Here is a 25,822-nt window from a genome sequence, read left to right as displayed (position 1 = left end):
CTGTATTTATTTACCCTTGCCTGCTGCAGATTCTACCCAGCTTGTTTACTCTGCCTTGCCAATAACACCCTTTTTCTTTCCTTTGTGTCCAACCTCTTGTACAACTCATCGTGTTTGGTCTTTGCCACTTCCCACTTCAACTTCTGTGTTTTCTCCTTTCTATGCTATTCAATTTTCTGTTGCCGTATCAACCAATCACGTGCCACATCCTTGAGACAACCCTGAACTCTTTCTTAAGGTTTTTACAACATTCCTCCTTTCTTACAACTTACAAACATGTTCCTCCACTCCACCATACTCTCTTTCTCTTATTTTATAGCCTTATATTTTCAAATTCTTCCTACATTTAAATCACAAATGTGTTCCAAATGTCTGTCTCACTATTATTATCATTATTATTTTATATATATCTATATTATTTTAGTCTCTTCATCTTATTTTATGCTTACTTTTTTGTGGTCCCCAGACTTGAAATACTTAAACACCCAACAAACCGTGTGGGATGTGAGCAAGTCATTTTCTTCCCACTTGTGGCAGTCGAAAATGAAAACCAATCAGAAAATGACAGAATGGCCAATCATCAACAGGAAACTGAGAAGTAGCCAATTAGGCTGGTTTGTCTGCGAGAACAAAGGAAGTAATATTGCCGAATGATTGCGCCACCACTGGGCTACACAAACATGCTCAAATGATACCTTGCTTGTTACCTTCCAGCCCTATTTTTCCAGGAGTGTCCGATCTTGATTGCGTCTGTGATGGCAAGAGAGAACACCTCATTATTACACTAAAGCAGTCGCCATCTCAAAGCCAAAAAACCTGTATTTTGTTTTCATCAGGGAGCTATTGAGTCACCAGCTCTCAGGGCCAACACATGTGCACACACACACACACACACACACACGCATGCATGGACACGAATGCACACTTTGTCTGTAGACTGGCAATCTTATTTAAGATTTGCTTCTAATACCAGTCCACTTAATGAAGCTGTAAATTTGGAACTTGGGAGGAAAGCCTCTCTAGAGCTCCTCTGAGAGATACCACAATGATCCGGAGCTGAGCTGGTTAATTAACTGATTGTTTGGTTGGCTGGAAGCCAGAGAGAAATACACATGGCTCGACAGCGAAAAAGTCCAGAAAAGGAGTGGACACAAAGGAAGAATAGATTTACATTAGGTTGCTTGTCATGTATAGCTAGATCACGCTTTTTTAAGCTGATAATTATTTGTGTATAATCGTTTTAGATTTTTTTTTTTTTAGGGTTGACTGTGTGGATTTTTTTGTGACTTTTTTAGTGTTTTTTTTATTTATTTTCATGAAGTTCACAAATGAAATTTGTATTAGCATATTGATTATTTTTCTTTGTTGAGATATGTTTGGCACATAAGAAGAAAAAAAAACGCAGACTTGATCAACTGAATGTTCAGCCTTTTTGATTGGCTTTATTTCCCTGTAAAATTCCGATTTTTTTTGTTGAAGTTGTTTGAATGAATCAGTCAATCCATGATAATGTCAAACATTATTTATTGCAATAAATGTAGTCTCCAACTACACATGTAGTCAAGGATCATATTGCAGTTAGAGCTTCTTGCTGGTTCTTTTAAGCACAACAGACCCAGCTGTGGAGGTCTACAAAAAGAGAGAACGTAAATATGTTACCCAGACAGGCAGTTTGAGTTATTTTAAGTGCTTTCTTTGTTTCTCACAAGGTTATTTCATAAGATGAGATGAGTGTGGTTACCTCAATGAGCTTTCCTCCACTGATCTCAGAGGTGTGGTGGTAGTTGGGAAAGTTAACACTCAGCTTGCCTCCCTCCATTTGCACGGTGGCCTGAAATAATGTCCCTCGTAGTTATTCAATGCTTCCGACAACCCATAAACATGCCCTTTTTCTATCCTACCTTGAATTTCTTTCCTCCGATGGTCTCCATTTCGCTTTCCTTGCCAACTGTAAATTTGTTGGCAACCTTAGCATTTGTGGGATAGATCTGAGTCCAGGTGAAGTCGTTTCCTGCCTGGGTCACCTCTGTGATCAGTTTGTAGTCACGGCCCTTCTCAATGATGTCAGCAGGGATACCTGGAGAAGGAACGAGGTAGAATGGTGGTCAGCGCTCAGGTTTGAGTTTTTTTGTTGGTCGTAAATATGAATCCAGCTTTACCGAGGAGTTTGCAAAAGTCATCATAGCCCTCCTGGGATTCAGTTTCCCATCGTCCAGCGAAGGCCATCTTGGTGCTGGTGTGTTAGGAGGTGATGAGGCAAGCTGAGGGAAAGGGAAGGTAGCGAAACCCAGACGCTTCTGTGTTTATATACTGCCCACCGCTCACCGCCTCCCAATCATCGCTGAGAATGATGACTTCAGTCAACGATCAAGGATGAAGAAACGTTTATGGAGGAAAAAGCTGACAGCAGGGCAAACTTGTGTCTCACCGCCAGGTCGTTGAACTCTCCTGCAACGGCCTATTGTCACAGGCTGTAGTTTTATGCCGTGGATTGTGACATCAGATATTTGTCTTTGTTTTAAAATATGGGTCGTTTTTTTAACCGGTTTCTTATCTCTACAACAGAAAGTTGGCTCTATAATAAAGTGGATAATTTAAACGGTGATTTATTGTATCATATTTTCTGGTGGGTGCAGTAGCACATCATATCCTCCACTAACTACTGGACCATCTGTTTTCTTTTCATAAAGCTTTCATAAAGCTTATATCTATCTATCTATCTATCTATCTATCTATCTATCTATCTATCTATCTATCTATCTATCTATCTATCTATCTATCTATCTATCTATCTATCTATCTATCTATCTATCTATCTATCGTACATAGAAGGCACTTTTTTTTACATCACAAGTCTTTGATGCAATCAACTATCCTTACTGTGGAATTAAAATATTGATCGACCCACTGTTAGAAAGCGCAATATCCATTCATCAGAGTTCCTGGCTTTGAATCTCTGCTCAGGCCGATGTGTGCGTTGACTGGCAACTAGTCCAGGTTATATACTACTTATATACCTCTTGCCTTAATGCCCCTTGAGATTTGTATTCATGACAATTTGTGCCACTTGCTGTAGCACACAGATTCAGTTTCTCATGATCCAGCCATTTCAAAGAGCAATAATAGTGTTCCTAAAGCATGAAAAGTCAATGTGGCCTTGAAGCTCTTTATTGATATATAAAACATCACGTTGGGCAAGATCCTATAAAAGACACCCGCTATCTTTATCTCTTTGGCTGACTTTTCTGATCTCACACACACTCATGCAGGAAGCCAGCGCTTTAGGCCCACATAAGATTTAAACACAAAAGAGCATGTACCTGGATTTTTCCACGAGCTGATAAATCCATTATCTTCTTGCCTCTGATTTTGAAGTGCACATTACAGACTTGCTTGATGTTAATTTTTTTTTTTACCTTTTACTTGTTTTGGACCAATTCTGGTTCAATCCCATGTCAGTATGGTTTTGGTCTTACATTCATTTCGTGTATTCACTATAAAACACACTCCAAGCAGTTGAAGTACTTTTTTTTTCATAAATGCATCATTAAGTTTGCTGCAAATTCTTAAAAAAAATTGGTCAATAAATAGGAGACAAAAATCAACAATAAAAACTTTGTTGCAACGCCGTATACCAACTAAAACCCTTCATTTGAACTTTCAAAAGCACAATTTGATTCGTTCCATTTTAGAAAACAACTTTCCGATTCGATATATCTAACAAAACAAAACAAATCCATCAAGTCACCATTGTGCCTTCATAAAATGAAGAATTTGTCAGAGTAATTTTAACAAACAAGCTATCAAGTCTTTAAATTTCCCCTCAGAATCAGAAATGAGTCACTGACGGTGACGTCAAACACTTTTGTTCAAATATAGATTAAGACGGGACAAACAAGTTTCTTTTTTATGACTGCAAAAATATATACCGTACATAAATCTGTAGTTACTTTCTTACTTTCTTAATACTTTCAAGGACAAACCAGATGAAGAATGAACAAAGTCCAGTTGTGGGCATTATAACCCTTTAGTTACTCTTTAAAAGTTCTGCACAGTTTAAACTTTTTGGACAATCAGTAACACGAACGTTTCGGCTGTTACCGAATGTCCAATCACGTGCCGATGAAGTCATGCTATACTCTCCAACTCTCCTCCTCCCTCCTCTAATGTTCGGCACCAAAAAATGCCGGTGACAAAAAGATGAGAAGAAGGCAAGAATGTGAACAAAATGAACAAGAAGTCCAACAAGAACAAAAGATGGCAAGAGAGAGGGAGGAAAAGATTCTCAGGGAAGATACATATAGATTCCTTTTATCTACAGCTCGAAAGGGGAGGCTTGTGATGGAGGGATGCCTTGAAATGCAAATGATTCTGCTGCTAATCAAAGCAATAAGATTAGCCTTCCAAATTGAGAAGAAAGGCTCCATTATCTAGGCCGAGTGTCATGTTTAATAACGTGGAACGGCATGGTAATTCACCGCTGATGCAACTGGAGCCTTCCAATGCGTGTGCGTGTTTGCGTGGATGTCTTACAGAGTTGAGTGTATGCGTGGAAGAGTTGTATGTGTGTGTGGAAGGAAAGACACAAAAGATAAAACACTAGAGCAGGGGTGTCAAACTCATTTTTTTTCGCGGGCCGCATTGCAGTCATAGCTTCGGAGGGCCATTATGACTGTCAACCCAAATATATGAGCACATATTATATACAGTAAAAGCTACGAAACAAACTGACAAATAACTCGTTTTCAAATCAGACGAGTAAAAACTGGTCAAATATTTAAAAAGGCAGATATTATTAAAAGTGAAGACAATTTGCAATTCTAGTAATGACACATGAATTTGATGCACAATTTGTCTTCGCGGACCACATAAAATGATGTGGCGGGCCGTATCTGGCCCCCGGGCTTTAAGTTTGACACCTGTGCAGTAGAGCATGCCCAATTGCGCAACTCTGTGTGGGTGTGACTTGTGAAAGTTTTTTTGTTAGGCTAGGCTGACAGACAAAGAGATTGTGATTATTTGATAGCGTGATTTCAGTAATACAACAATCTCTATCTCTCTTAATTCATTTTAAAATGAATATCATTCAGATAGTTTGAACCCAACTCAACCTAATTTATAGGCACAGATAGATTTCAAGACTTTATTTTTGGAGTGTGGAAATTTTTTTCCACATTCTGATGGCAATATTTACATTTTATGGGGAAAACAATTTCAAAATGCAAACAATTCAGACTGTTGGAGCTCTCACTAAGGAAGTAATGAGAAGAAATTTGATGGTCTAATAATTCAGACATGGCCCTAAAGCAGAATTAGGATCATCTTAAATTTCCATTTTCGTCTTTATTAGTACTTTCATCATCTTTGTATAATAATAATCACTCTGCCCAAAAAGGAAAAATACTGGACAGTTTGTTCAGGCCATAGCAGAACCAAACCGACAAAATGAACGTACTCTACCAAAATAGCTCACCCGACAATCCACCAATCATTTACGCGAATATAGTCGTTCAATTTGACCATGACTACTGCTGGCTCAAAATACTCAAAATGGCAGCACCTTTCACTTTGAAAGGCTGACAGGGAAAGCTGCCTCCGTTACACAGGCAACAAGCCCGTATATCCATTAAAGGCCGAGACAGAAATAGGCCAGAGAATCTGCCAACAGTGAGCATTCTGTTGTTGTTATCGCTACCGTTTCTCAATCCATCCTGACAGCTTCCTCTCCTTTGAGGAAGGAAGCAGCAGTCACTGGTGAGCATGAAGCCTTCCCTCTTTCAGGCCCGCCTCCACCCCTCATCCAGGGAGCCAAATTATGCCTACATTAATATTGCATATTACACAGGACTCACAGAGAAGCCACATGTGTATCAGCCCTTTGTCTTCATGTCAAATGAAATATGCTCGGCAATCATCAGAGGTTGAGCGCGAGCCAACAAGAGGAGGGGTTGGGGGTGTGGGGGTGACAGCAGGAGGGGAGGGTGACAAGGGTGAAGGCTGGAGGCTTGAGGATGCGAGGAAGGAAGGAGGAGGAGGAGGGCTGCCTGGAGACAAGTGGCCTCTTAAGGGGTAAAATAATGGATGATGAGGTGAGAGGAGGGACGAGTGAAATAAAAGTGAGGTAAGAGACGAGGGGAGAGAAATGAGGAGCAGTGCAACATGGCTGGAATAGTACTAAAAAGTTCCAAACAGCAGGCAACCTTCTGGAAAAATATTGTATTATCATGGTTGAATAGGAAAAGGAACCTGCTTAAAATGTGTGTTATTTTTCAACAATAATAAGAAATATCAATGTCTTGAAATGGAATTATGCTATGTGTCTTATGATTTATATGTTGTTATAAATATGAATGCATAATGATTAGTATTTTCCATTCCTGTCTAATTACTGCCTTTTTCCACAATTCATTAAAATATTCTAACAAGCAGATTTAAGTCTTTACAATCTATTTAATTACGCTATTATATGTATTTTTTAATAATATTATTGAGTGCTTAATATTATTGAGTGCTTTTGCAGGGGCTGGAACATATTAATGTCATTTCCATTCATTTCACTGGTGAAAGATGCTTTGAGATATGAATGTTTTGAGTTATGAGCGTTTTCAGGAATGTAATGCATATTTCAAGGCACCAAAGTATCATGCCAAGACGCCATCATTCATTCAATAGAAACAGTAGACTGCCATGAAACACCTTTAAGTGTCTATATTAGGAGCCACCAAGAGCTTCTTGGGGGTTAAACACACACACACGCACACACACACGCACACACACACACACACGCATGGACACACGCATGGACACACTTGAGAATGAGCAACTAGCAGGTTGTCTGACTGATTAACACTAGCTCGTCTGTGGTCGAGTACGCTCCTGACGTACTGAGATTGCCGCAGCCTCTTGTTCACCCTCATTGTAGGAAACAACACAGTGGCTCACCGTCGAGCGCACTTGTCAGCCTCTTATTGCCAAACCTCTCACAATCGGCAATTATGTCTGCATGTGTGTATGTCCCCGTTAAAATGTGTGTATCTCTGTCCCTCTCACTGACTCTCACGTCAGCAGCAGCAGCAGCAGCTTCCAAGCACTTTTATCACCTCACTCAAACCTGATTATTAATTATAGTCGGCAAACACTGTTACCAAGGAGACAGCCACAACATCATTCATTAGCACCATCCAAGAAAGTAAAAAGTCTTGCATATGTAACCTGCTTGTTGCCATATGAAAAGTAACACACCACATTATAATGAACCCCACCTCTGGCCACAAAGGCATAAAGTGATCAAAGTGAGGGCGGAAAGGAAAGTCTGTCATGCCTGAGTTGCACACAGGCACTCAGCAGTGATCAGCCTGGAGCAGCGCCTGCAGCAAGGCTCTCTCTAAATTTCTTTTCGCTTGCATGCATGTGTGTGCATGTGTGTGTTGACGATAAAGACACTTGTGCTAAAATGAAGAGCATATTACACATATTTTCAGGCAACAGGAACATGGTTTACAATGCTGCACAGGTGTGAAACAAAACAAAATACACACACACACACACGCACGTTTGCAGGCGCCACTGCAGGTCACCAATTTATGCGCGCTATTGTCAATAAAGTTTTGCAGGTCACCACTGAGGTCATCATAATTGTTACAAAATGGCAGTCGGCCAGCATACTGACCAATATGGCTGTAATGTTTGTCCAAGAAGTTTGGTGTGTGACCCCCCCCCCCCCCCCCCAAAAATAATTGGTCATCGTCTGGTGGGTGCAGTAGCACATCATATCCTCCACTAACTACTGGACCATCTGTTTTCTTATCATAAAGCTTTCATAAAGCTTATATCTATATTATTATACATTATATATATACGGGTATATATATATATACTAAATAATGAGTGTTTATCCAGGAATTGAGTAAGTATTACAAGATGGGGGCATAGCCATTGTCTTGCTGCACCAATGCAGGCAAGTCCCCTGAGGATCTCATCATATTTGTGCACATCAGTCATGCATACATTTGTTGTCTGTATCGTTTGCCACTACACACCCCCTGTCTGGATTGTATATGTATATTTTTGTGGGGGTAAGAAATAAATACTACACGTACCTCATTGAATATGTACATAGACAGGCAGAGGAAATTGATAATATACAATTTCCAAGACAGGGTTGAAGTTGATGGGGTCCCTCTTTGACATCAACACAGCCCAGCCTATATAATAAGTAACAAATACTGAGGCACAACAACCCTTCTGAAAACCCAGAATTTGAGCCAACTATAATATTTATAAATATAGTGGGATACCCTATAAATAGCCATTTGTAGTCACATATTTTAATCTAAACACAAATTCATATGGAAATTTGATGGGAATTAACTTGATGATTATGCACATTGTATAAAATATTCCTTGGAGTATGGATAGAATGGTGATAACTTGACAGTAACACGTTACACGTAACAGTGCTGCCATCTATTGGTTTTCTCTCCTCTCGCATGCTCACTTAAAATTTGAGTCTTTATTTTTTACAAACCCCAAAGTGTTTTAACCCTGAGTAAAAACAAAAGTTGAAACGTTTACACAAATTGTTTAAAATGTTTATAACACGTTAGTAATCCAAAGTTATGATACAGGTTTGTATTTATTGGCTTTGCTTCTTTAGCTTCTGATTTCAAGCTTTTTTGATTTTGTCTATGCCATCAAGTGGATCATTACTGAATGAAACAACAATCATATGCATTAGAACATGTTTTGCACTATGTGGGAATTGTTTTCAGACATGTTAGAAAATAATTTGAGCCAACATACAGTACATATAAAAGAAACCTTAGATAAACTGCTGTGTAGTCGAGTCGCTCTCAACCGTTCTCTCCACCGTGTAAATATATAAAATACATTTTCTCACTGCTTCCATTTCCTTTGCTCATTGGTCTTTGATGTGAGGTAGCTGTGGTAGTAAAAATGACTGAAGAGTGCAATGAGGGTGAGAGCGTAGACAATCACAATGACGTTCAACAAGTCAGGGTAATCACAATCAGTGAAAAAGTTGTAAACGGTGTGCAAGATTACCAGGAAAAACTGAACCTGTGAAGAGAGAGAGAAAACATGAAAAATGATATGAGATTTCAAAAAAGTCACACTTCTAATCAACTCTTTCCCAGAAGAAGATCAAATTCTTATCAGTACAGACCAATTACACCAATTGCACAAAATTTGTTGAGTAATGTTTTTGCAATGACTAAAAAATGCCCATGATGGATTTTATTTTTCTCATAATTGAGGGAAAAATGGACATATCCAAAATAAGAGCACCATTGAATACTTCTCCTAAAACACAAAAGTGAATACACATATGCAGACACGGCTTCAGGTCATGAAATTGTGCAGCCAACTGTCAGTGAAGACTATTGCCGGGTCACCACTGAGGTCGCCATAATTATTCTTACATAATGGAAGCCACACAGAAAAGAAACAACAGCAGTCATCATTATAAAAGACAACAGATGGTCCAGAGCTGAGCTACAACTGCAACTATCAGAACAATGACCAACTAATCAGGAGTTTGTCGCACACCATACGCCAAGATAAACACTAGTACACATCATTATCGAAAAGACGTTTATTGTGCATATGGGCCAATAAATGATATCTCTGAAAAAAAAGCGACTTGGGGAACAATTGACTGTTTTCTTTGTGCAGTCAACGCCAATCATCCAAAATGATTGTATCTGAAGTTGTGAGTGACAACTAAGGACTGCTTTAAAGCTGTAGACATTTTGAAACTGTAGATCACAGATATCAAACTCAAGGCCCGGGGGCCAGATACGGCCCGCCGCATCATTTTATGTGGCCCGTGAAGACAAATTGTGCATCAAATTTGTGTGTCATTACTAGAATTGCAAATTGTCTTCACTTTTAATAACATCTGCCTTTTTAAATATTTGACCAGTTTATACTCGTCTGATTTGAAAACGAGTTATTTGTCCGTTTGTTTTGTAGCTTTTACTGTATATAATATGAGGTGCTCATACATTTATTTAGGTTGACAGTCATAATGGCCCTCCGAAAGAAGCTATGACTACAATGCGGCCCGCGAAAAAAATTAGTTTGACACCCCTGCTGTAGATGGACAAGTTCAACCAACATGTCTATTCAATGCTAATGCTATTAATACTAACCAGTTGTAGGATGGTAAGGTAGTGTTTCCACCAAAGATATTTGGTCATACTTGGTCCAATTGACGCAAGACCATAGTAGAAATACATCGCCACATGAATCAGGGAGTTGACCAGGCCACTAAAGAAAGCTTTGGGCACATATGACACAAGGAGTAAATATGTGCACGCTTAATGATATATCAGCTTTGTGTATTTGCAAACTCACACTGGCCCCCTGGTGTGAACTTCAACCCTATCCAGCAGTTCAAAATCATGGTGCTGTGATGGTAGACATGGAGGAAGGTCAACTGGCTGTTCTTTTTCCTCAAGATGAAAAACATCTGGGTGACAGAAATAGTAAATAGATGCTGATCAAGGTTACTTTTGAATTGTGGTCAATATATTTGAACCAGAAACAATAATCATACTTACTGTGTCACAGAACTCGATATATTTGGAGATGTAAAACAGCCAGCACACGCTGGCCATCTGCGCAAAATGGTCAGAAAAGGTTTTAATGAATTAGTCTGTTGTCAAAATATTTTACAGTAATTTAGGAACAAAATTAATCTGTATTTGATAAATAACAAATAAGAAAATACATGAATACATACAGAAATAAATAAATAAATACATTTAATTAAATAAATAAATAAATAAATAAATAAACAAACAAACAGTGTGGTATTTAGGGGGCGGGGCATATTACCCTCACGGACAGTGGATCGTTGCTGTAGTCAACTGGCTGACACAACATACTATAATTTGCCATCCAGGAAGATACTGTAAACTGCAAAAACAGAAGAACAGGACACTCAAAGGTAATGTAAAGACAACAGTTATGTTGTTAGTTTTGTTTTTTTTAAACTTCTGCATCAGTAAAGGAACAACACTGCCATGTATCATCAGAGTTTTTTTGAAGAAACTGTTGAGCAGTAAAGATTTTCCATTTATATGTTAAAAAGCACAGCTGACAAGGTGTCAATTTGCACTTGCGGGCAAACTGAAATTCCCTTGCTACCTCAGAAAAGCACCTTAATTATAATGAAGTGTTACTTCTGAATACCACTAAGGGCTCTATTTATTGTAATTGTAATTTTGCGTCATTGTGGGTTAGAACACAGGGGATGTCATTCACCAATCAAAACTTAAATTCACTTTCCAAATGAGAAATTCCATCTTATTTCTTGCAAATCAAATTAGAGGCAGATGAATAAATCAGAGAGGATTAATTTGTTTTTAACTCTTATTTTTCTAAAGTATAGTTGTATCTTTTCCTCCATATTCATTATCTGAATTAGCTCATTTTGTTCAAAATTAGTAGAAAAATAATAGTAGTACCTCATACAACATGTATGCAGACAGGCAGACCATCGTGAAATTGTAAACTATCAAGACAAGTTTGAGGTTGACAGGCTGCTTCCTTGCCATCAGCTTTGGCCCAACCCAAACAGCGAATAGGTAGCACATAATTAGGAACCCAGGAGGTACAGGAGAGTAGACCAGCAGCCAATTTTCTATCCTCTTGTCTAGACAGAGAAAAAGTACATCAAGAACATTCCAGAAATGTTTTTGTGATAAAAGGATAAAAGGAAAAGATAGTGAACGCATACCTCCCTTTTCCAGAAATTTCTCATAGGATAAAGAGGCTTTTTGCCATAAGGTGAGCTCCTGGGAACCCTGAATTTAAATAGAAACAATAAACATTGTGATACAAAATAAGCAACCAAGAAACACAAATAAAGAGGTAATAGATAAATATTTACAATAGCATGTTCTGTAAATGCCACCTGCTAGAGAGAGAGCGAGAGGTCGAGAGACCAGTCACACTCATTTTCACACCTAAGGACAATTTTAGAGCGCGCTAACGGCCTACCAAGCATATTTTTGGGATGTGGAATGAAACGGGAGTACTCCAGGTAAATCCACGCAGAAATGGGGAGAACATGCAAATTTTTACAAAGGAACACCGGAGCAAGAATAGAACCCCGGATCCCTCTGAACTGCGAGGCCGACATGCTAACCACTGCCCCACCCACCATGCCAGCCCAACCCTGATATTACATTGCATTAATTATACATGATTTCTGTTGATTACACCATAAAATGTAAAAAGAAAATTCATTAACTTGCTTCAAAGAAGTGAGTTAACTTGTAGACCAAATGTCAATCAATGAAGAGTTTGGCAATGGAACATGCACACGCCTAAAAAATACCCTCAGCCGCCATCAAACTTCAATTTTACTAAAAAGCTTTTATTATACTAGTATATAGTGTTAAGCATGAGGACCTACCTCCATTTAGGCGGCGATTGATTTATTTTCCTCGTCAGTTCCAACACCAGTCAAACTCATGCTCCATTTCAAACGTCAAAGTGAGGTAATGCAACTTCTCACTGAAGCATTTCCTGTTCTGCAACAATAAGTCATATTGCCTCCTTGCGACACCTCGCAACTTTCAACTGGTTCATTTCAAGGTGCAACAGTTTACGGTTCACTACTTTCACTACTTACTTTCATGACTTAAGTTTGGCAATGAAGCAGGGTCAATATTGAAATGCAAAAACAATAACAGAAATAAGACTTCACCATTCTAGATATGTTTTAATTCGTGCACAAACCTTACACACTTGTGACAGAGTTACTTTACGTTTGACTACTTTTCATTACTTTTCATACATTCACAGAAGAACTTATAATCCCTTCAAATCATGCTTCAAAGAGTATTTATTTCTTTTTGCACAAGCACTTCTAGCAAGTGGAAAAACTTGATATGAGTAAGCAAACCGCCCATACAGGAATGTTCCACCCATGCAGGAATTCTATTGTCATTCACATCAGACTCATCTCATCAGAACGAACTAGCAGGTCTAAAATTCTCAGTTTTTAAAATACACCTGATAGATACTATCACTCATCTGATATCTCTACCAAATCAGTGCAACCTTTAAATTTGAACACGGTCTGATTTGAAAGGGGCCTATTTTCATTCCCAGGGCAAGTTCAGTGCAAAACGCAGTCTAACTGTACACATGGGTGGAGTTTTCTATCTTTGGGGATTTTGCTTGACATGTGCAGACAGAATAGGGCACAGGTGTCAAACTCACGGCCCGGCGGCCAGATACGGCCCACCACATCATTTTATGTGGCCCGCGAAGACAAATTGTGCATCAAATTCATGTGTCATTACTAGAATTGCAAATTGTCTTCACTTTTATAAAATATATTTTTTTTAAATATTTGACCGGTTTTTACTAGTCTGATTTGAAAACGAGTTATTTGTTGTTGTTTTGTAGCTTATACTGTATATAATATGAGGTGCTCATACATTTATTAGGGTTGACAGTCATAATGGCCCTCCGAAAGAAACTATGACTACAATGTGCCCCGCGAAAAAAAACGAGTTTGACACCCCTGAAATAGGGCGTTATGCGCCGTTGTGGGACGGAAGCAGGTGACTCTCAGCCAATCGGAGTGGTGACAGAAAACTGACATATCCGTATGAATGACTTTATTTTCACGCTATGCACATGAGTCACAACAAGTAACTTCTCTTAAAAACTTGTGATAAATAAGTCTCATAAAAATTAAAGCTGTGCATCCCCAATGAAACGAATTCAAGAAATAGCAACACATTGCGACTCCGTACACGTGTTGTCAAATAATATAATTATATAATATAATAATATAATTAATATTGGCATTAATTACGACAATTTCTAATTAATGAAGCACATGAAAGACAAAATGTTTGTTCACAATAAACATACTGAGGTGTACTTAGCATCAGTGCACCGCATCCTCTGAGCCTGTCTGAGAAACAGCAGCTGTCAGTCCAAATTTAGCGTCTCTCCTTACACATCCATCTGCAGCTTCCTGTAGCCAGGTTCGAGACTGTAGACTTCATTAATAGGAGCACGCAGGGAGGAACGAAAGCTACTGTTTCAGCACACTTGGAGAAGACAGCACAATCTTGTTTCAGTACAGTACAGACCACTATATTTTACTACAACTGTTAAAGATAAATGTCTACTCAAAATGATCTTTTACAGGATGGTGACTGTGGTTTGAGGGCGGTTGATGGTGATGAAGGTGACTGAGGCTTCCAGTTGTATTATGCTGCTGCTGATGATGATGGTGGTGCTCTATCTGAATGGTTTTAGGTGTTGTTACTGTCATTTTGGAATCCACTGCATCCACTTGATTTCTGGGTGATGCTGTGGTGTGGTTGACATTGAATGGTAGCGTATCATTCTTTGTGAGAATGCCATTTACTGTTGTAAAATTAGCCTGGGGAGTATAAAAAACATTATTAACTATTAATCTGGTCTCTCAGACTCTCATATTTTATATTCAGCAAAATAATATGATGAAAATATTACAAACACCAGTATGATGCAAAGTCATTCACAGCTCTTTTTAGTAGATCTTTTTAGATTTTGCAGTCCCGTCATTTTATTTGATGTGTAACAGTATTGCATTTGTGTTGAAGTGATTACTCACAGTGCAGTTGCAGATGTTTTTAAGATAGGTGGCTCTGATGGCAGCCTCAACATAAGGGTATTGCAAGAAGCTGAATGGAAGCACTACATGGAATGTGAGGAGACCACACCTGGACAGGACATGAAAAGAATGACCTTTGACATTTGGAGTTTCCTTAATGTTGGGAAAGCCAAGCACTGCAATGTGTAAGATTATTTTACCTGTCATAGACTAAGAAGTCATCTTTGTCACCGTCCAGCACCCCCCACACATCATTTTGAAAGGGAGTCTGTTGGTAAACTGGAACTTCAGGAGGAGCTTTTCTTTTCAGCTCCCAGAACATTGCTCTGGACTGAGGGTCTTGCTCATTAACTATCATGAAGGAAACCTCTGTCAAATTGTTACGGTTCAGCTTGTCACGCAGGCCTTGGATTCTAAAAATGGATCCAGAAGAATAAAAGGGTTACTAGTGTTGTTATTCTCTTTCACACAATCTCACCACCGCTGCTTTTGAAGTACCGTATTTTCCGGACTATAAGGCGCACCGGACTAAAAGGCGCACCATTAATGCATCATGTCAGATTTTTAATCTAAATCAAATCCATCGCCATTTTATCTTTTTTATTTAAACTTCAGACGCAACAAATTACTTTATAATCACAAAATAATGATCCATGGTCTTTTTGATTCATGATTCATAGTCTTCAGCGGGCCACTTATGATTGATTTCATGACACAATGCTTTGGGCCAGTTTAAATTTAGGAATTTGGTCCATATATAAGGCGCACCGGACTATAAGGTGCACTGTCAGCTTTTGAGAAAATTTAGGTTTTTAGATGCGCCTTATAGTCCGGAAAATACGGTAATGAATATTAAATATTAATTGGTTTTCTTACTTGGAGGCCTGAACGAGACAAAAATGTCAGCTCGCCTTGAGTAGTGCTACCACCACCACACTTCCAAGCACCATCTGCATGGGTGCTTGTCCTTTTATGTCCCAATAGGGGGCAGGTTTACAGATCCTGGTGCCTGCGTCCTCCCCCTCTACCAATAGACTGGCTTGGGAGGCCAGTAGCAGGCCTGGCAAGGCCGCACATGTCCACAGCAGCAGGGGAGAGAACATTGTCCTCTCTGGCTGTTGAAACACACCCACCTAAGAAAGGGCATGAATTCAGTCTTAGTCATTTGCAACATAGGAAATAGTCTGTAAACTTGTAACAGTAGCTGAAATCATACATTTGGTTGGTAGACTATAATGGTCAGCATCGTGGTGTAGTATTTTTTTACATGTTACATGTACATCAAGACTCTCAAGGTTGCTGATCATAATAATAATAATAATAATAAAATCATCATCATCAAGTAAAATTCATATTTACAAAATAAATACAATATATTTTTTAGAACAACTCACCTCTGTTGTATCCTAGCTGTCCTTTTGACCTAAAGAGAGAATTAGATCTCTGCTGTTTTTGAAGCTTCTGCGCTGGACTCTTCCCCCCTAAAATCAAACAAAGAGGTGGAGTGAAACACTGTCCACAAACAGTGCAACACGTGTCTATTTAAAATGTTTAAGGTTGATCAAGTCCGAGGTCCATGCCTCTTAACTTTCACCTGTTTAAAAGTAGCTTGTGTACAGAAAAACAAATCCAACAAATTCTCACTTTTATCTTGGATTATACATGACAGACACCTGGCATAATAGGAAAATAATGAAGTCGGCTAGTTTAGGATTAATATACTTAATGCGTTAACCGCTTTATGATCCATCCATATGGCTTCAAATCCATAAAATTTACCGTCTTCGGCATTCAAATTTAGAGGTAACAGTGTATAACCGGTGGACGAGTGTGATGTACTTTTAAACATCTTTTGTAAATGTAATATACTATACGTGTTGTCAAAGGCTACATTTAACCATTTAAACTTCTATAAAATTAGGTTGCGACAATGAAACTAAAACAAAATGGTGACAACAGCTGAGATAGAAAAGAAAACCATTGGTCTACAATATTATGCGTAACTAAATGCCATGTGACTCAAAACTCACACAATGTGATCTTTGGAACAAAGCAAGGGGCCAAAATCAATGACGATTATCAGTGCAAGAAGAGAACCCAGTGCAAAGTTTTTCAATACTTTAAATAGTAGGCTACTCGCATTACATTACGGTATACACATTGATCAAACCAATATTTATTTTCAAATTTGCTAATTTTTATCCAATGTGTCCAATTTTAATTTCAATATTGAGTGCCTTCCCTGGAGATAATCTGTGCAGGCACAGCGAGAACAAATAGAGAAACAAACACGATATGCTTCAACAACACTTTCATCTTTAAGAAGGTATTCACATTTAAATTAGGTGAATGGGTTAGGAATTATATCCGTCCATTATCTGTACCGCTTGTCCCTTACTGTTTTTTTTAATATAGGGTTTCCTCTAAAAGACTATTCCTTCGTTTTGGTTGTATATTGAAGGGTTTCAGATCAATAAATGAATATGAGACAAAAGTTTAAAATTATAGCTTTTATTTCTTGATATTTACATCATGATGTGATGAGCAACTTCGGACAAAGCACCTTTTGTTTGAAGTCACTCACTCACTTTTTAAGTGAGCAAAAGTATTGGAACATGTGACTATAGTTGAACTTGAACAAATGTGCCTTCTAGATTGAGTGCTTAAAAAATAGATAGTGATTGTTTTTTGGCTTTGGATGCATACTAGTGTACATAAAAGTATCATAACATTTTACCCATCGAGAAAAATGTGTTAACATGCTACATGCTTGTGCAATTGCAGGCTTTCTTGTATAATTTTTCTTAGTCTGACACAATAACATCATTATTAATATGTTCTGGATTATTGTGGTCAGTTGTATTTTTGTGTTCCTTGGGTTTTCTAAAAGAGTCGTAAAATGAAAAAAAAAGTTTGTGTTTGGTCTGCTAGCGGTCACATGACTCAATTGGTTGCATGTTTTAAGTTTCTCAACAAATCTCAGCATACTTTTGTGTAACCTCGTGTTAAGCGTGTTCTCCTGCATCTCATCAAACTTAAAGAGCATCCTTAATTAAATGGTGCAAAGCAAATAGTGTCCATTTGATGAGAGCTCTCATTTGCTTGATGAGTCACGCAAACAGCAGAAATCAGGACAAGACACCAAGAAGGTCTTCCTCATCATTGTCGCCAACATCTTCTGTTGGGCTATCGCAGGTGGCCATGAGTCCCAGGCCCAGCTCTGCCAATTCCTCACAGCTCATGTCAGTCGTTACCATGATCTTGGTTTCTAGGCGGTTACATAGAGTCCGGTAGGAGGGTAACGGGTACCCCAGCTCTCTCAGGTACTCGTAGCCTTTGGTGCCCACCGCACTTCGAATCTTTCTAGCCTTCAGGATAGTCTCTGGAGACCAGACGGCTCGGCGAGACCGCTTGGTGAGAGACAAAGCGCGGATCTGGTCCTCATATAGAAAGTTCTGGAGTCCCTTCTCAATACGGTCAAGCCTGTAGAGACGTTTCTTCATCTCTTCTGCCTGAGACACACAAAGCAATGATCTTTGCTATGGTCATTATTGCACTTGGAAAATGTTGTCACCTGTGAAAACTATATTAAACTTGTAGTGACAAGTGTTAATGCAAACCTAGAATGATTTCTTGCTGAAGGCACACCCTAGCAGTTAGTGAGTTGATCTGCTGCACAGAGATTCCAGATTTCAATCTAAGTTTGGGAATTTGCATATTCTGCATGCTTTTGTGATTCCAATCAGATTTTACTGACAGTTCACCACATTCCAAAAAAGATGCACACAAAGACGTGACAATTGAACATTGGTGTGTAGCCCTTCTACTGTATATCAATCCATACCAATAAAATCGCTCTCACCTCCTTTTGTAGTCTTACGGTATGCTGCATCTCTTTCTCCAGCTGTTTTTTGAGGAGGTGGCATTGTGTGCAGGACTGCTGGTCCACAGCTGGCCTATCTCCATCCTCCTCTTCAAGGCCAAGCAGAGGAGTGCGTCTAGCATAGCCATGATCACCAACATTCAGCTCCTTCTCCACTACAGGCAGAACATAACTATTCTATTGTACTCCCTTATTCTGCTGGTCACATGGATATAGAGTAGCATTTACCTAGCTCAGGTTTCAAGGGCAGCATAATGAATGGAGTAGTAATTGCAGGGTAAGGAGGGTCTCCGGCACTGAAGAGAGTTGGGATGGCATTGGGCTTCAATTTCTTTCCTCCAGCTGGGGATTTTGCCAACTCCTCAAACTGACTCGGCTCAAAATGGTCCTACAATATTGAGAGGATGATGTGGTCATATTGATAGATTGATTTAAAAAATAATGCTACAATAATAAATACAAAATTAATTAAAAAAAAAAAAAAACGTAATACATGAACATAACAGAAATTAAGCGTGGAAAGAATGATCAGATTCCAGAACTGTTTTTTTTTTTTAAACACAAAATTACTACTCCTTAATCATGACTATGGTGTATATTTTTTTTCCACCGAGGGATTGACAGATACTGTACTCACTTGGCATAATCTCGAGTGTGGAGTTGGTTCAAAGTCGCGTCGGCAATTAACAACCCATTTCTTCTTCCTGACAAGATCTTTGGGAAATCTATACAGTTGTTTCCCGATGCTGGTTGAATTGGAACAATTAGGAGCCGAACATCCACCCATTGTACACGAAAACAAACAAACACCAGCGTTAATAGTATTGTTATTGTATGAATTTGTTATGCTGACAAACAGGCACCGCAGAGGTAAACATCTTTTTTTTTTCTTCTTTTTTTTTTTTAAGCAAAACTGCACATTTACATTGCTCGAAAAAAAACTAATTTGTCAATTGTCAGCTCACTCACATGACGAGACCGATTGGCATAATATTGGTACTGTGTTAATCCTAAATTACAAAACATCCGTATTTAACTAAGTCTTTCTGACTTTGTTTGAGCCAAAATGGCGACCTTCCTTTTCCTAGTTGGGCATTTGACGTCATTTATGCGCCTGAATCAAATGCCTGAAATAAAAAAAAGCACATTGAAACACGCACCAAATTAACAGGAAATCTTGATAATATATACAATGGGAAAACTTTCAAAAGATTACTTTGTGGTGTATACGAAATTATATTGACATCCTAAATATTATTTTGGAAAATATTGCTGCTGGCCAAACAGGCTTATCGTTATCTCTCTATGTGTATGACGCTAAAGGACCCACGGAGCACGTTGTGGACAGTCGTGTTTACCTGCCGAATTATACCCCGAGTCGGCATTCATTTAGTGACTCTTAACAGTTATTATTGCATTATGACTACATTACGTTATATACAACCGAAAGAACCTGATAATGCAAATAGTTGGTAGGGTTGTTTTTCCCCCCAGCTCAGCTATTTCAAGTAAATGCACAATTGACGCCCTTTCGCGATCCTTTTCGCTTCAGTATAAGCAGCTTTGATTTTTGTGAAAGTCAAAATGACATCCTCGTTTGTTGTTCCTGTTATTGATGTTCAGAATAGCAACTTCAAAGAACTTTGGCCTGCTATGGTAGTGGCTATTAAAACATCTTCCTTCGTTGCTGTTGATACGGTATGTGAATAAGAAAATAGGATTAAATGCTGTAGCAGGAATAAAAGATGCAACAAATGACCCCTACTTATTGCAAGTTATTGTTGTAGGAGCTGAGTGGGCTTGGAAATAGAACATCATTGCTTGCAGAGTGAGTACAAATCTTCTGACCTTCCTAATTTCAACTGGACTTCCTCCGAAGCTTATTTCGAGGCCTTCTTGCTAATGCTGTCTTGACTATTGTGTTTCAGATCTATAGAAGACAGGTATAAATCGATTTGTCATGCAGCACGCTCCCGCTCCATCCTCTCCTTGGGAATTGCCTGCTACAAGATGCTCAGCAATGAGGTGCAAAAGACGAGATATTTTCTGATTGCTTTGAATTTGAGACATATGTAAACTAGCATAACATTAGTTGTGGATCTCATCAATTATGTTGAAGCTCTAAAATGTGCCCTTCTCACTTTTTATCCCAGGCTGCAGACACATACCTGGTCCAGGTATATAACCTCACCTTACTGTGTTCAGAGGAGTACATCATAGAGCCCCAGTCAGTCCAGTTCCTCGTACAACACGGATTTGACTTCAACAAGCAGTATGCAGGGGGGATCCCCTATCACAAGGGTAATGATAAGGTAATGATCCCATTTGAGCCTGTTGAAAATTTAGTTTGTAACTTTTTTTCACCTATCATCTTGCTGTCATTCAACTACATGCTGTGGAGCCAAGCGTATCCTTACTACATTGTTTGACGGATTAAAAAAAAAAATGCAAATAAGTGTAGTTTTGAGGTTTCCTCTCTTTCTCTGTTTTTGCAAGGGAGGATCAGACAACCAGGGTGTTCATATCCGGGCTTTATTTACTGAGCTGCTACGTGCAAGAAAACCTCTGGTGCTCCACAATGGCCTCATTGATATTGCTTTTCTCTATCAGGTAGGATTTTTACATTCATGGTTTTGTCCGTTCAGGTCTTCTGAATTGAGAGATTTCTTAAGCAGATAGTTTTCAGAACATGTACTTAATGGTTGGCTTTAGCTGTCAGCTATTTGGCTGCTCTTTCAGAATGAAATTAATGACTTTTTTTTTTTTTTTTTTTTAGAATTTCTATGCGCATCTACCAGATCGTTTAGCCACCTTTACAGCCGATCTCTCCGAGATGTTTCCTGCAGGCATCTTTGACACTAAATATGTCACAGAATTCGATCTTCGCTTCAGTGCCTCATACCTGGAGTACGCCTATAAGAAATGGTGTGTATTTTCTTTCTGTGCGTACATGCTAAAGCGTCTTGCTCTGAGAAAGTAATGGGAAGGACGAGACAATGTACAGTTAATGTATGTAATGTATTTTTGACTGCTTGGTTGTCTTTCTCTATTCCTTCCAGTAAGTTGGATAACAGTCGAAATGAGGCCTCTGTTGAGACTGGTCGTCATGTCTACCTGGAGTTCTGTCAGTATGCCGGCGCCATGTCCCGCTATGTGGACCACAGAATCTGTCCAGCTGGAGCTCCGAACTCAGTCAACACTGAGATTTGCCAGTCCTTCTCGGTTAGTCTACCTAAACTTTGATTATAAATAGTCCAAGTGAAGCATAGTTATTGTTTGGATTAAAAGGGAATGGGAATCAGTCTGGAGTTTACTTATCTCAAGTTAAATACAAATGGTACACAAATTCTTTAGTCAGCAAATAGATTTTTTGCACGTCATCACCTATCCTGTCCTAAATTTTCTGTATTTGTCTTTTCAGGCATTTGGTTGGTGTTCAAAAGGCACCAAGTGTCGTTTGTCCCACGACACTGACCTTATCATTTTCCAAGATGATAAATCAAAGGATGACAAAAGGAAAAAGAGGAAACGTCAAAAGAAGAAAAAGAAAGAAGAGATAGTGGATGATGACTCCAATTTGGACGGTGCCCCCCAAAACAAAATGCCCTATTTGGAATTGAATCCAGAGGAGGGTCATCAAGATGTGACAGCAGGGTTTCTGGAAATTACAAATTTGATGGACAGTAATACCCATGAAGGTGAAAATGTGAAAACAAATAGCGAGGGGAATGAATTAGGTGAGCACAACACAGAGTCCACAAACACTGAAGTGACCGGAAAAAGTGAAAACAAGGCAGAGTCGGGCACCCACCGAGCCGGGTTCGATGCCTTCATGACAGGATACATATTTGCCTACTCGTGCACACTGGTGAAAAAGGAAGAAGTGAATGCAAGCGGAGAGGAGCAGATATGGCCTCCAACCTCCTTCAATAAGGTCTACCTCAGTGGCAAGTCAACGCCGCTCAACATAGTAAAGAGCACCTTCTCCAAGTCATCCAAGGCCCACATGCAGAAGATGGAAATGGTTTGGGGAAAAAAGAAATAGAGGATGGAGGATAAAAGACTAATCTATCAAGTGACTTTGGAAATAAAAAAAAAGTTATTTCTAGAAAAAAGGATGCTCATTGGGTCATCATCATCAACATTCTCATGTTTTAATTGATTTTTTTTAATATAGAGAAACAGCTGAAAAAAAGACTTCTTGTTTCATATTATGTTCTGTCAAGTGCAGCTGAGCCTGTGTTGAATTGAAAGTGCTACGTAAATAAAGGTAAGAATCCTCGTTTTCAAAATGGTGTGATGTACTTTTCTACTCCATTTTCTCACCCTTTCCTGAGCTCAATATCTTCCATTTCTACTTAGTGTTCATACATAGGTACATCAACAATAAGCAAAGTCTTCCTGACACTTGCTTCATTACCTTTTTCATCCAACTTAAATTTGTACCTAACCTTAGACCTAACCGAGAAATTGGTAGCAATTTTCCCCTACCCTTCTGTCATGCATCTCATCATCAGTTTAACATTAGATTTAGTGTCCCAAAGCTTATTTAATTATTTCTATTTCATTATTTTCTTTCGTTTTTCTACATGGTTCAGTAATATATAATTCTACGATTTTCTGAATGGAGTGGAATCTTTTTAAGCTCTCTGCTGCGTTCATTCCCTGCATTATAATTTTGTGAAAAACAAAGCACACACCTCCTGTACAGGAGGGGGCAGCATTGTATCATTTACGCAGGATGATGTTTAAGAGGCCATAAGGAAGACACAACTTCCGGCATAGTAGCGTTCCCCAATTGCCGTTAGTTGAGGTGACAGTCCACTGATAAACTGTATTGCACTGTATATATTACGGTACCCTAATGGCTTAATCATCCCCGCTTACTGTAATCAATCTTCCAGTCACTTAAAGCAAGCTTTGACTCCTACGAACTGAAATGGAAAATGATGGAATCGACTACAATATTGTGTTTCCAGATGAAGCGACTATCGGTGAGCATCGTTCGACACCTGTGCCGTATTACTAGTTAGCCTAGCTTACGTGCTAACTTTTTCAAATCGGCGTAAATGTCAATCTCGTATCTGCGTGCTAAATTAGGTTTACATCTGCTTGGTTTGGACGTGATAACAGTAAGTGCGCATCCTTTTTCCTTTTCCAGAGGCACACTGGCAGGGAACAAAAGAGCCTGTTGTGATATTGTTGGGATGGGCAGGCTGCAAAGACAAACACCTCACGAAGTACAGCTCCATCTACAATGAACAGGTTAAAGGTTTTATTGTTATTATTTTTATTTATTTGTGTGTTTTGAGGCGATCTTAAATTATTTTCTGATTTTCTTCCAATACAGGGTTGTGTCACTCTCCGTTACACAGCTCCACTCAAGACTGTATTTATCTCAGAATCATTTGGATATCGAGAACTTCGCTGTACAGCCCTCAAGTTGCTGGAGATCCTCTATGACTACGAGGTGGAGCAGAGCCCCATTTTCTTCCACATATTCAGTAATGGTGGATTTATGCTGTACAGATATATTATAGAGCTTTTGCACAACGACAAGCAGTTTAGTTCCCTGTGTGTCATCGGGGCTGTTGTGGACAGCGCTCCTGGTAGTGGGAATGTCATCGGGGCTGTGCGGGCACTGGCAGCCACTTTGGGGCCAAAAATAAGTTCTATTTTGAAGTACCTCCTGCTAGCAATCTTCGCAGTGACTGTTTTCCTATTGCGAATCGTGCTATACCCCTTGACAAAGTATGTGCACAAGAACCATTATGATGCAGTGCAAGATAGGCCACCCGTCTGGCCACATTTCTTCCTCTACTCTCGAGCTGATCAGGTGATCCGGCCAAACGATGTCAAGCTCTTTGCAGATAACCTCAAGCTTAAAGGTGTTCCAGTGGACAGTTATGATTTTGTCTCCAGCGCCCATGTGAGTCATTTCCGGGAATATCCGGAGCAGTATACATGCAAGTGCCGTCATTTCCTAATTGCCTGTATGAAGGACACCGATGGGACACGCATAAGGAAGAGACACCGGATTCAGGATCAGTGAAGCATGGAAATGAAAGTGGTGTTCAGTAAGCTGACATCCTAACAAAATTCTCCAGGTAGTTGACATTGCATTTTTTGGGTTAATCGGATATGTATGACAATTGAATTCATTATAGTTTTAATCATTTTAGCACATGCCTTCTCAAATCTTTTTTATTTTTATTTTATATAAATACACACAAAACAGGTAGTTGATTCACACTGGATGAATGGGACTTAATAGAAATTTTATTTAATGTGTTTGATATGTGATGCCTTATAGGTTAGTATTAGTAGTTGGGCAAGTTAATTGTTATATATATTGGAGCATACGCCTGCAGTATGTAATCTTTGAGATGTAGTAGTTGTGATTTTCATTAAGTTGGAAATCTTACCAGAGTGTTGTAAAGTTAAATGTCGAGTTAAAAAATGGAACATAACACATTACGGCAGATGTCAAAGATGAAATGGCTTTTGATTTGTTTTTTTCCAGAAGCTGTTGATGTGATTCCAGGTTGGAGTGAAAAAACCCCCAACTCAATTAGCAATGAATGCATCGTGGTTTTTAAAAATCGACACACCCCATATTCAAAACCTATTTAATTTTTTTTAAATATAAAATGTAAAACCACGATTAATCTTTTTCAGTTCCCACTTTTCTTTTTTAAATCTTTTTGAGTGCCTCTGATTAATTACGAGTTCAGTTGTTCATTTGGAACTTCCCACTTACAGCTGAAGTAAAACAGACCCAGACGCTTTTGGTGATGTGGGGTGTTGTCCTTGCGACCTTTTGGAATTCTGGCCACAAAGTTCCATCTTGTTTTTATCGGCTCTCAAGACAGCTTTTCTCGTGAGTAGCTGATTTGATTTTTTTTCTCAGATGAAACCAAGTTGAAATCAACTTGAGAGAAGACTTTTTCCTTCCATTGTATGTGTCCTCCACAAGTTTCAAGGTCTTCTTCCCAACTAATGTGCCTTCAATGAATCAGACTGCTAATAAAACTTCTCAACCATACTTGCGTTTACAGTCATTTGTCCTAAATGATTGCGGCCTGCTATTTTCTGTCAACGTGGAGCTGTAGAGAGGAAAAGAAGAGGGAAGTTTGCATATCGGCACAGCCAAATACAAATCAATCATTCTTTCATTCTACTGTATGCTTCCTCCAATGGGTCATCAATTATACAGGTATTCAAAACCAGTACAGATGCTTGGAATGTAAATGCTTCATAAATTCTGGTACTCTCACTTTTGAAGG

The 25,822-nt window shown here is 38.9% G+C and overlaps 6 protein-coding genes and 1 long non-coding RNA gene across 7 annotated transcripts; 2 read left to right on the top strand and 5 right to left on the bottom strand.

The window, feature by feature from the left end:
- Positions 1–1,507: 1,507 nt before the first annotated feature.
- Positions 1,508–2,624, bottom strand: LOC119137410 (gastrotropin-like). The gene is made up of 4 exons (XM_037276704.1): positions 2,160–2,624; positions 1,902–2,077; positions 1,742–1,831; positions 1,508–1,629 (listed from the first exon to the last, which is right to left on the bottom strand). The coding sequence occupies exons 1-4, from the start codon at positions 2,224–2,226 to the stop codon at positions 1,579–1,581; spliced, it is 384 nt and encodes a 127-aa protein (XP_037132599.1). The 5' UTR covers positions 2,227–2,624; the 3' UTR covers positions 1,508–1,578.
- A 5,354-nt stretch (positions 2,625–7,978) lies between these two features.
- On the bottom strand, positions 7,979–8,508 carry LOC119137232. Its single transcript, XR_005100883.1, has 2 exons — positions 8,221–8,508; positions 7,979–8,042 (listed from the first exon to the last, which is right to left on the bottom strand). It is a non-coding gene; the product is annotated as an uncharacterized LOC119137232 (long non-coding RNA).
- A 61-nt stretch (positions 8,509–8,569) lies between these two features.
- elovl8a (ELOVL fatty acid elongase 8a) lies at positions 8,570–12,597 on the bottom strand. Its single transcript, XM_037276387.1, has 8 exons — positions 12,446–12,597; positions 11,765–11,831; positions 11,493–11,680; positions 10,861–10,941; positions 10,584–10,640; positions 10,378–10,492; positions 10,173–10,300; positions 8,570–9,078 (listed from the first exon to the last, which is right to left on the bottom strand). Exons 1-8 carry the CDS (start codon positions 12,449–12,451, stop codon positions 8,896–8,898), a joined length of 825 nt encoding a protein of 274 aa, XP_037132282.1. The 5' UTR covers positions 12,452–12,597; the 3' UTR covers positions 8,570–8,895.
- A 1,047-nt stretch (positions 12,598–13,644) lies between these two features.
- On the bottom strand, positions 13,645–16,191 carry selenop2 (selenoprotein P2). Its single transcript, XM_037276389.1, has 5 exons — positions 16,048–16,191; positions 15,530–15,786; positions 14,854–15,066; positions 14,654–14,762; positions 13,645–14,440 (listed from the first exon to the last, which is right to left on the bottom strand). The coding sequence occupies exons 2-5, from the start codon at positions 15,754–15,756 to the stop codon at positions 14,180–14,182; spliced, it is 810 nt and encodes a 269-aa protein (XP_037132284.1). The 5' UTR covers positions 15,757–15,786; positions 16,048–16,191; the 3' UTR covers positions 13,645–14,179.
- Positions 16,192–17,526: 1,335 nt separating this feature from the next.
- On the bottom strand, positions 17,527–19,613 carry si:ch73-382f3.1 (uncharacterized protein LOC100151273 homolog). The gene is made up of 4 exons (XM_037276710.1): positions 19,174–19,613; positions 18,765–18,924; positions 18,516–18,691; positions 17,527–18,165 (listed from the first exon to the last, which is right to left on the bottom strand). The coding sequence occupies exons 1-4, from the start codon at positions 19,321–19,323 to the stop codon at positions 17,782–17,784; spliced, it is 870 nt and encodes a 289-aa protein (XP_037132605.1). The 5' UTR covers positions 19,324–19,613; the 3' UTR covers positions 17,527–17,781.
- Positions 19,614–19,863: 250 nt separating this feature from the next.
- On the top strand, positions 19,864–22,634 carry toe1 (target of EGR1, exonuclease). Its single transcript, XM_037276705.1, has 8 exons — positions 19,864–20,234; positions 20,324–20,364; positions 20,465–20,561; positions 20,690–20,848; positions 21,033–21,146; positions 21,313–21,461; positions 21,596–21,758; positions 21,958–22,634. The coding sequence occupies exons 1-8, from the start codon at positions 20,121–20,123 to the stop codon at positions 22,579–22,581; spliced, it is 1,461 nt and encodes a 486-aa protein (XP_037132600.1). The 5' UTR covers positions 19,864–20,120; the 3' UTR covers positions 22,582–22,634.
- Positions 22,635–23,318: 684 nt separating this feature from the next.
- Positions 23,319–25,581, top strand: tmem53 (transmembrane protein 53). The gene is made up of 3 exons (XM_037276711.1): positions 23,319–23,530; positions 23,698–23,801; positions 23,887–25,581. The coding sequence occupies exons 1-3, from the start codon at positions 23,476–23,478 to the stop codon at positions 24,586–24,588; spliced, it is 861 nt and encodes a 286-aa protein (XP_037132606.1). The 5' UTR covers positions 23,319–23,475; the 3' UTR covers positions 24,589–25,581.
- The last annotated feature ends 241 nt before the right edge of the window (positions 25,582–25,822 follow it).

This window comes from Syngnathus acus, chromosome 17 (assembly GCF_901709675.1).
Source record: "Syngnathus acus chromosome 17, fSynAcu1.2, whole genome shotgun sequence".
NCBI classification, from domain to species: Eukaryota; Metazoa; Chordata; class Actinopteri; order Syngnathiformes; family Syngnathidae; genus Syngnathus; species Syngnathus acus.
Note: the sequence above shows the minus strand (reverse complement) of the source record. Positions and strands in the feature narration are given on the sequence as shown.

Coding starts and splice junctions, on each gene's coding strand:
- LOC119137410 (XM_037276704.1), bottom strand. CDS start 2,226: ATGGCCTTCGCTGGACGATGGGAAACTGAATCCCAGGAGGGCTATGAT. Junction 2,078..2,159: donor TGACTTTTGCAAACTCCTCG/GTAAAGCTGGAT, acceptor TTCCTTCTCCAG/GTATCCCTGCTGACATCATT. Junction 1,630..1,741: donor GTGGAGGAAAGCTCATTGAG/GTAACCACACTC, acceptor CTCTTTTTGTAG/ACCTCCACAGCTGGGTCTGT.
- toe1 (XM_037276705.1), top strand. CDS start 20,121: ATGACATCCTCGTTTGTTGTTCCTGTTATTGATGTTCAGAATAGCAAC. Junction 21,462..21,595: donor GAGTACGCCTATAAGAAATG/GTGTGTATTTTC, acceptor TATTCCTTCCAG/TAAGTTGGATAACAGTCGAA. Junction 21,759..21,957: donor AGATTTGCCAGTCCTTCTCG/GTTAGTCTACCT, acceptor TTGTCTTTTCAG/GCATTTGGTTGGTGTTCAAA.
- tmem53 (XM_037276711.1), top strand. CDS start 23,476: ATGGAAAATGATGGAATCGACTACAATATTGTGTTTCCAGATGAAGCG. Junction 23,531..23,697: donor TCCAGATGAAGCGACTATCG/GTGAGCATCGTT, acceptor TTCCTTTTCCAG/AGGCACACTGGCAGGGAACA. Junction 23,802..23,886: donor GCTCCATCTACAATGAACAG/GTTAAAGGTTTT, acceptor CTTCCAATACAG/GGTTGTGTCACTCTCCGTTA.
- si:ch73-382f3.1 (XM_037276710.1), bottom strand. CDS start 19,323: ATGGGTGGATGTTCGGCTCCTAATTGTTCCAATTCAACCAGCATCGGG. Junction 18,925..19,173: donor CACACTCGAGATTATGCCAA/GTGAGTACAGTA, acceptor TCAATATTGTAG/GACCATTTTGAGCCGAGTCA. Junction 18,166..18,515: donor CCGTAAGACTACAAAAGGAG/GTGAGAGCGATT, acceptor TGTGTGTCTCAG/GCAGAAGAGATGAAGAAACG.
- elovl8a (XM_037276387.1), bottom strand. Junction 10,301..10,377: donor GTTCACACCAGGGGGCCAGT/GTGAGTTTGCAA, acceptor ATGTGCCCAAAG/CTTTCTTTAGTGGCCTGGTC. Junction 9,079..10,172: donor ACCTTACCATCCTACAACTG/GTTAGTATTAAT, acceptor CTCTCTTCACAG/GTTCAGTTTTTCCTGGTAAT.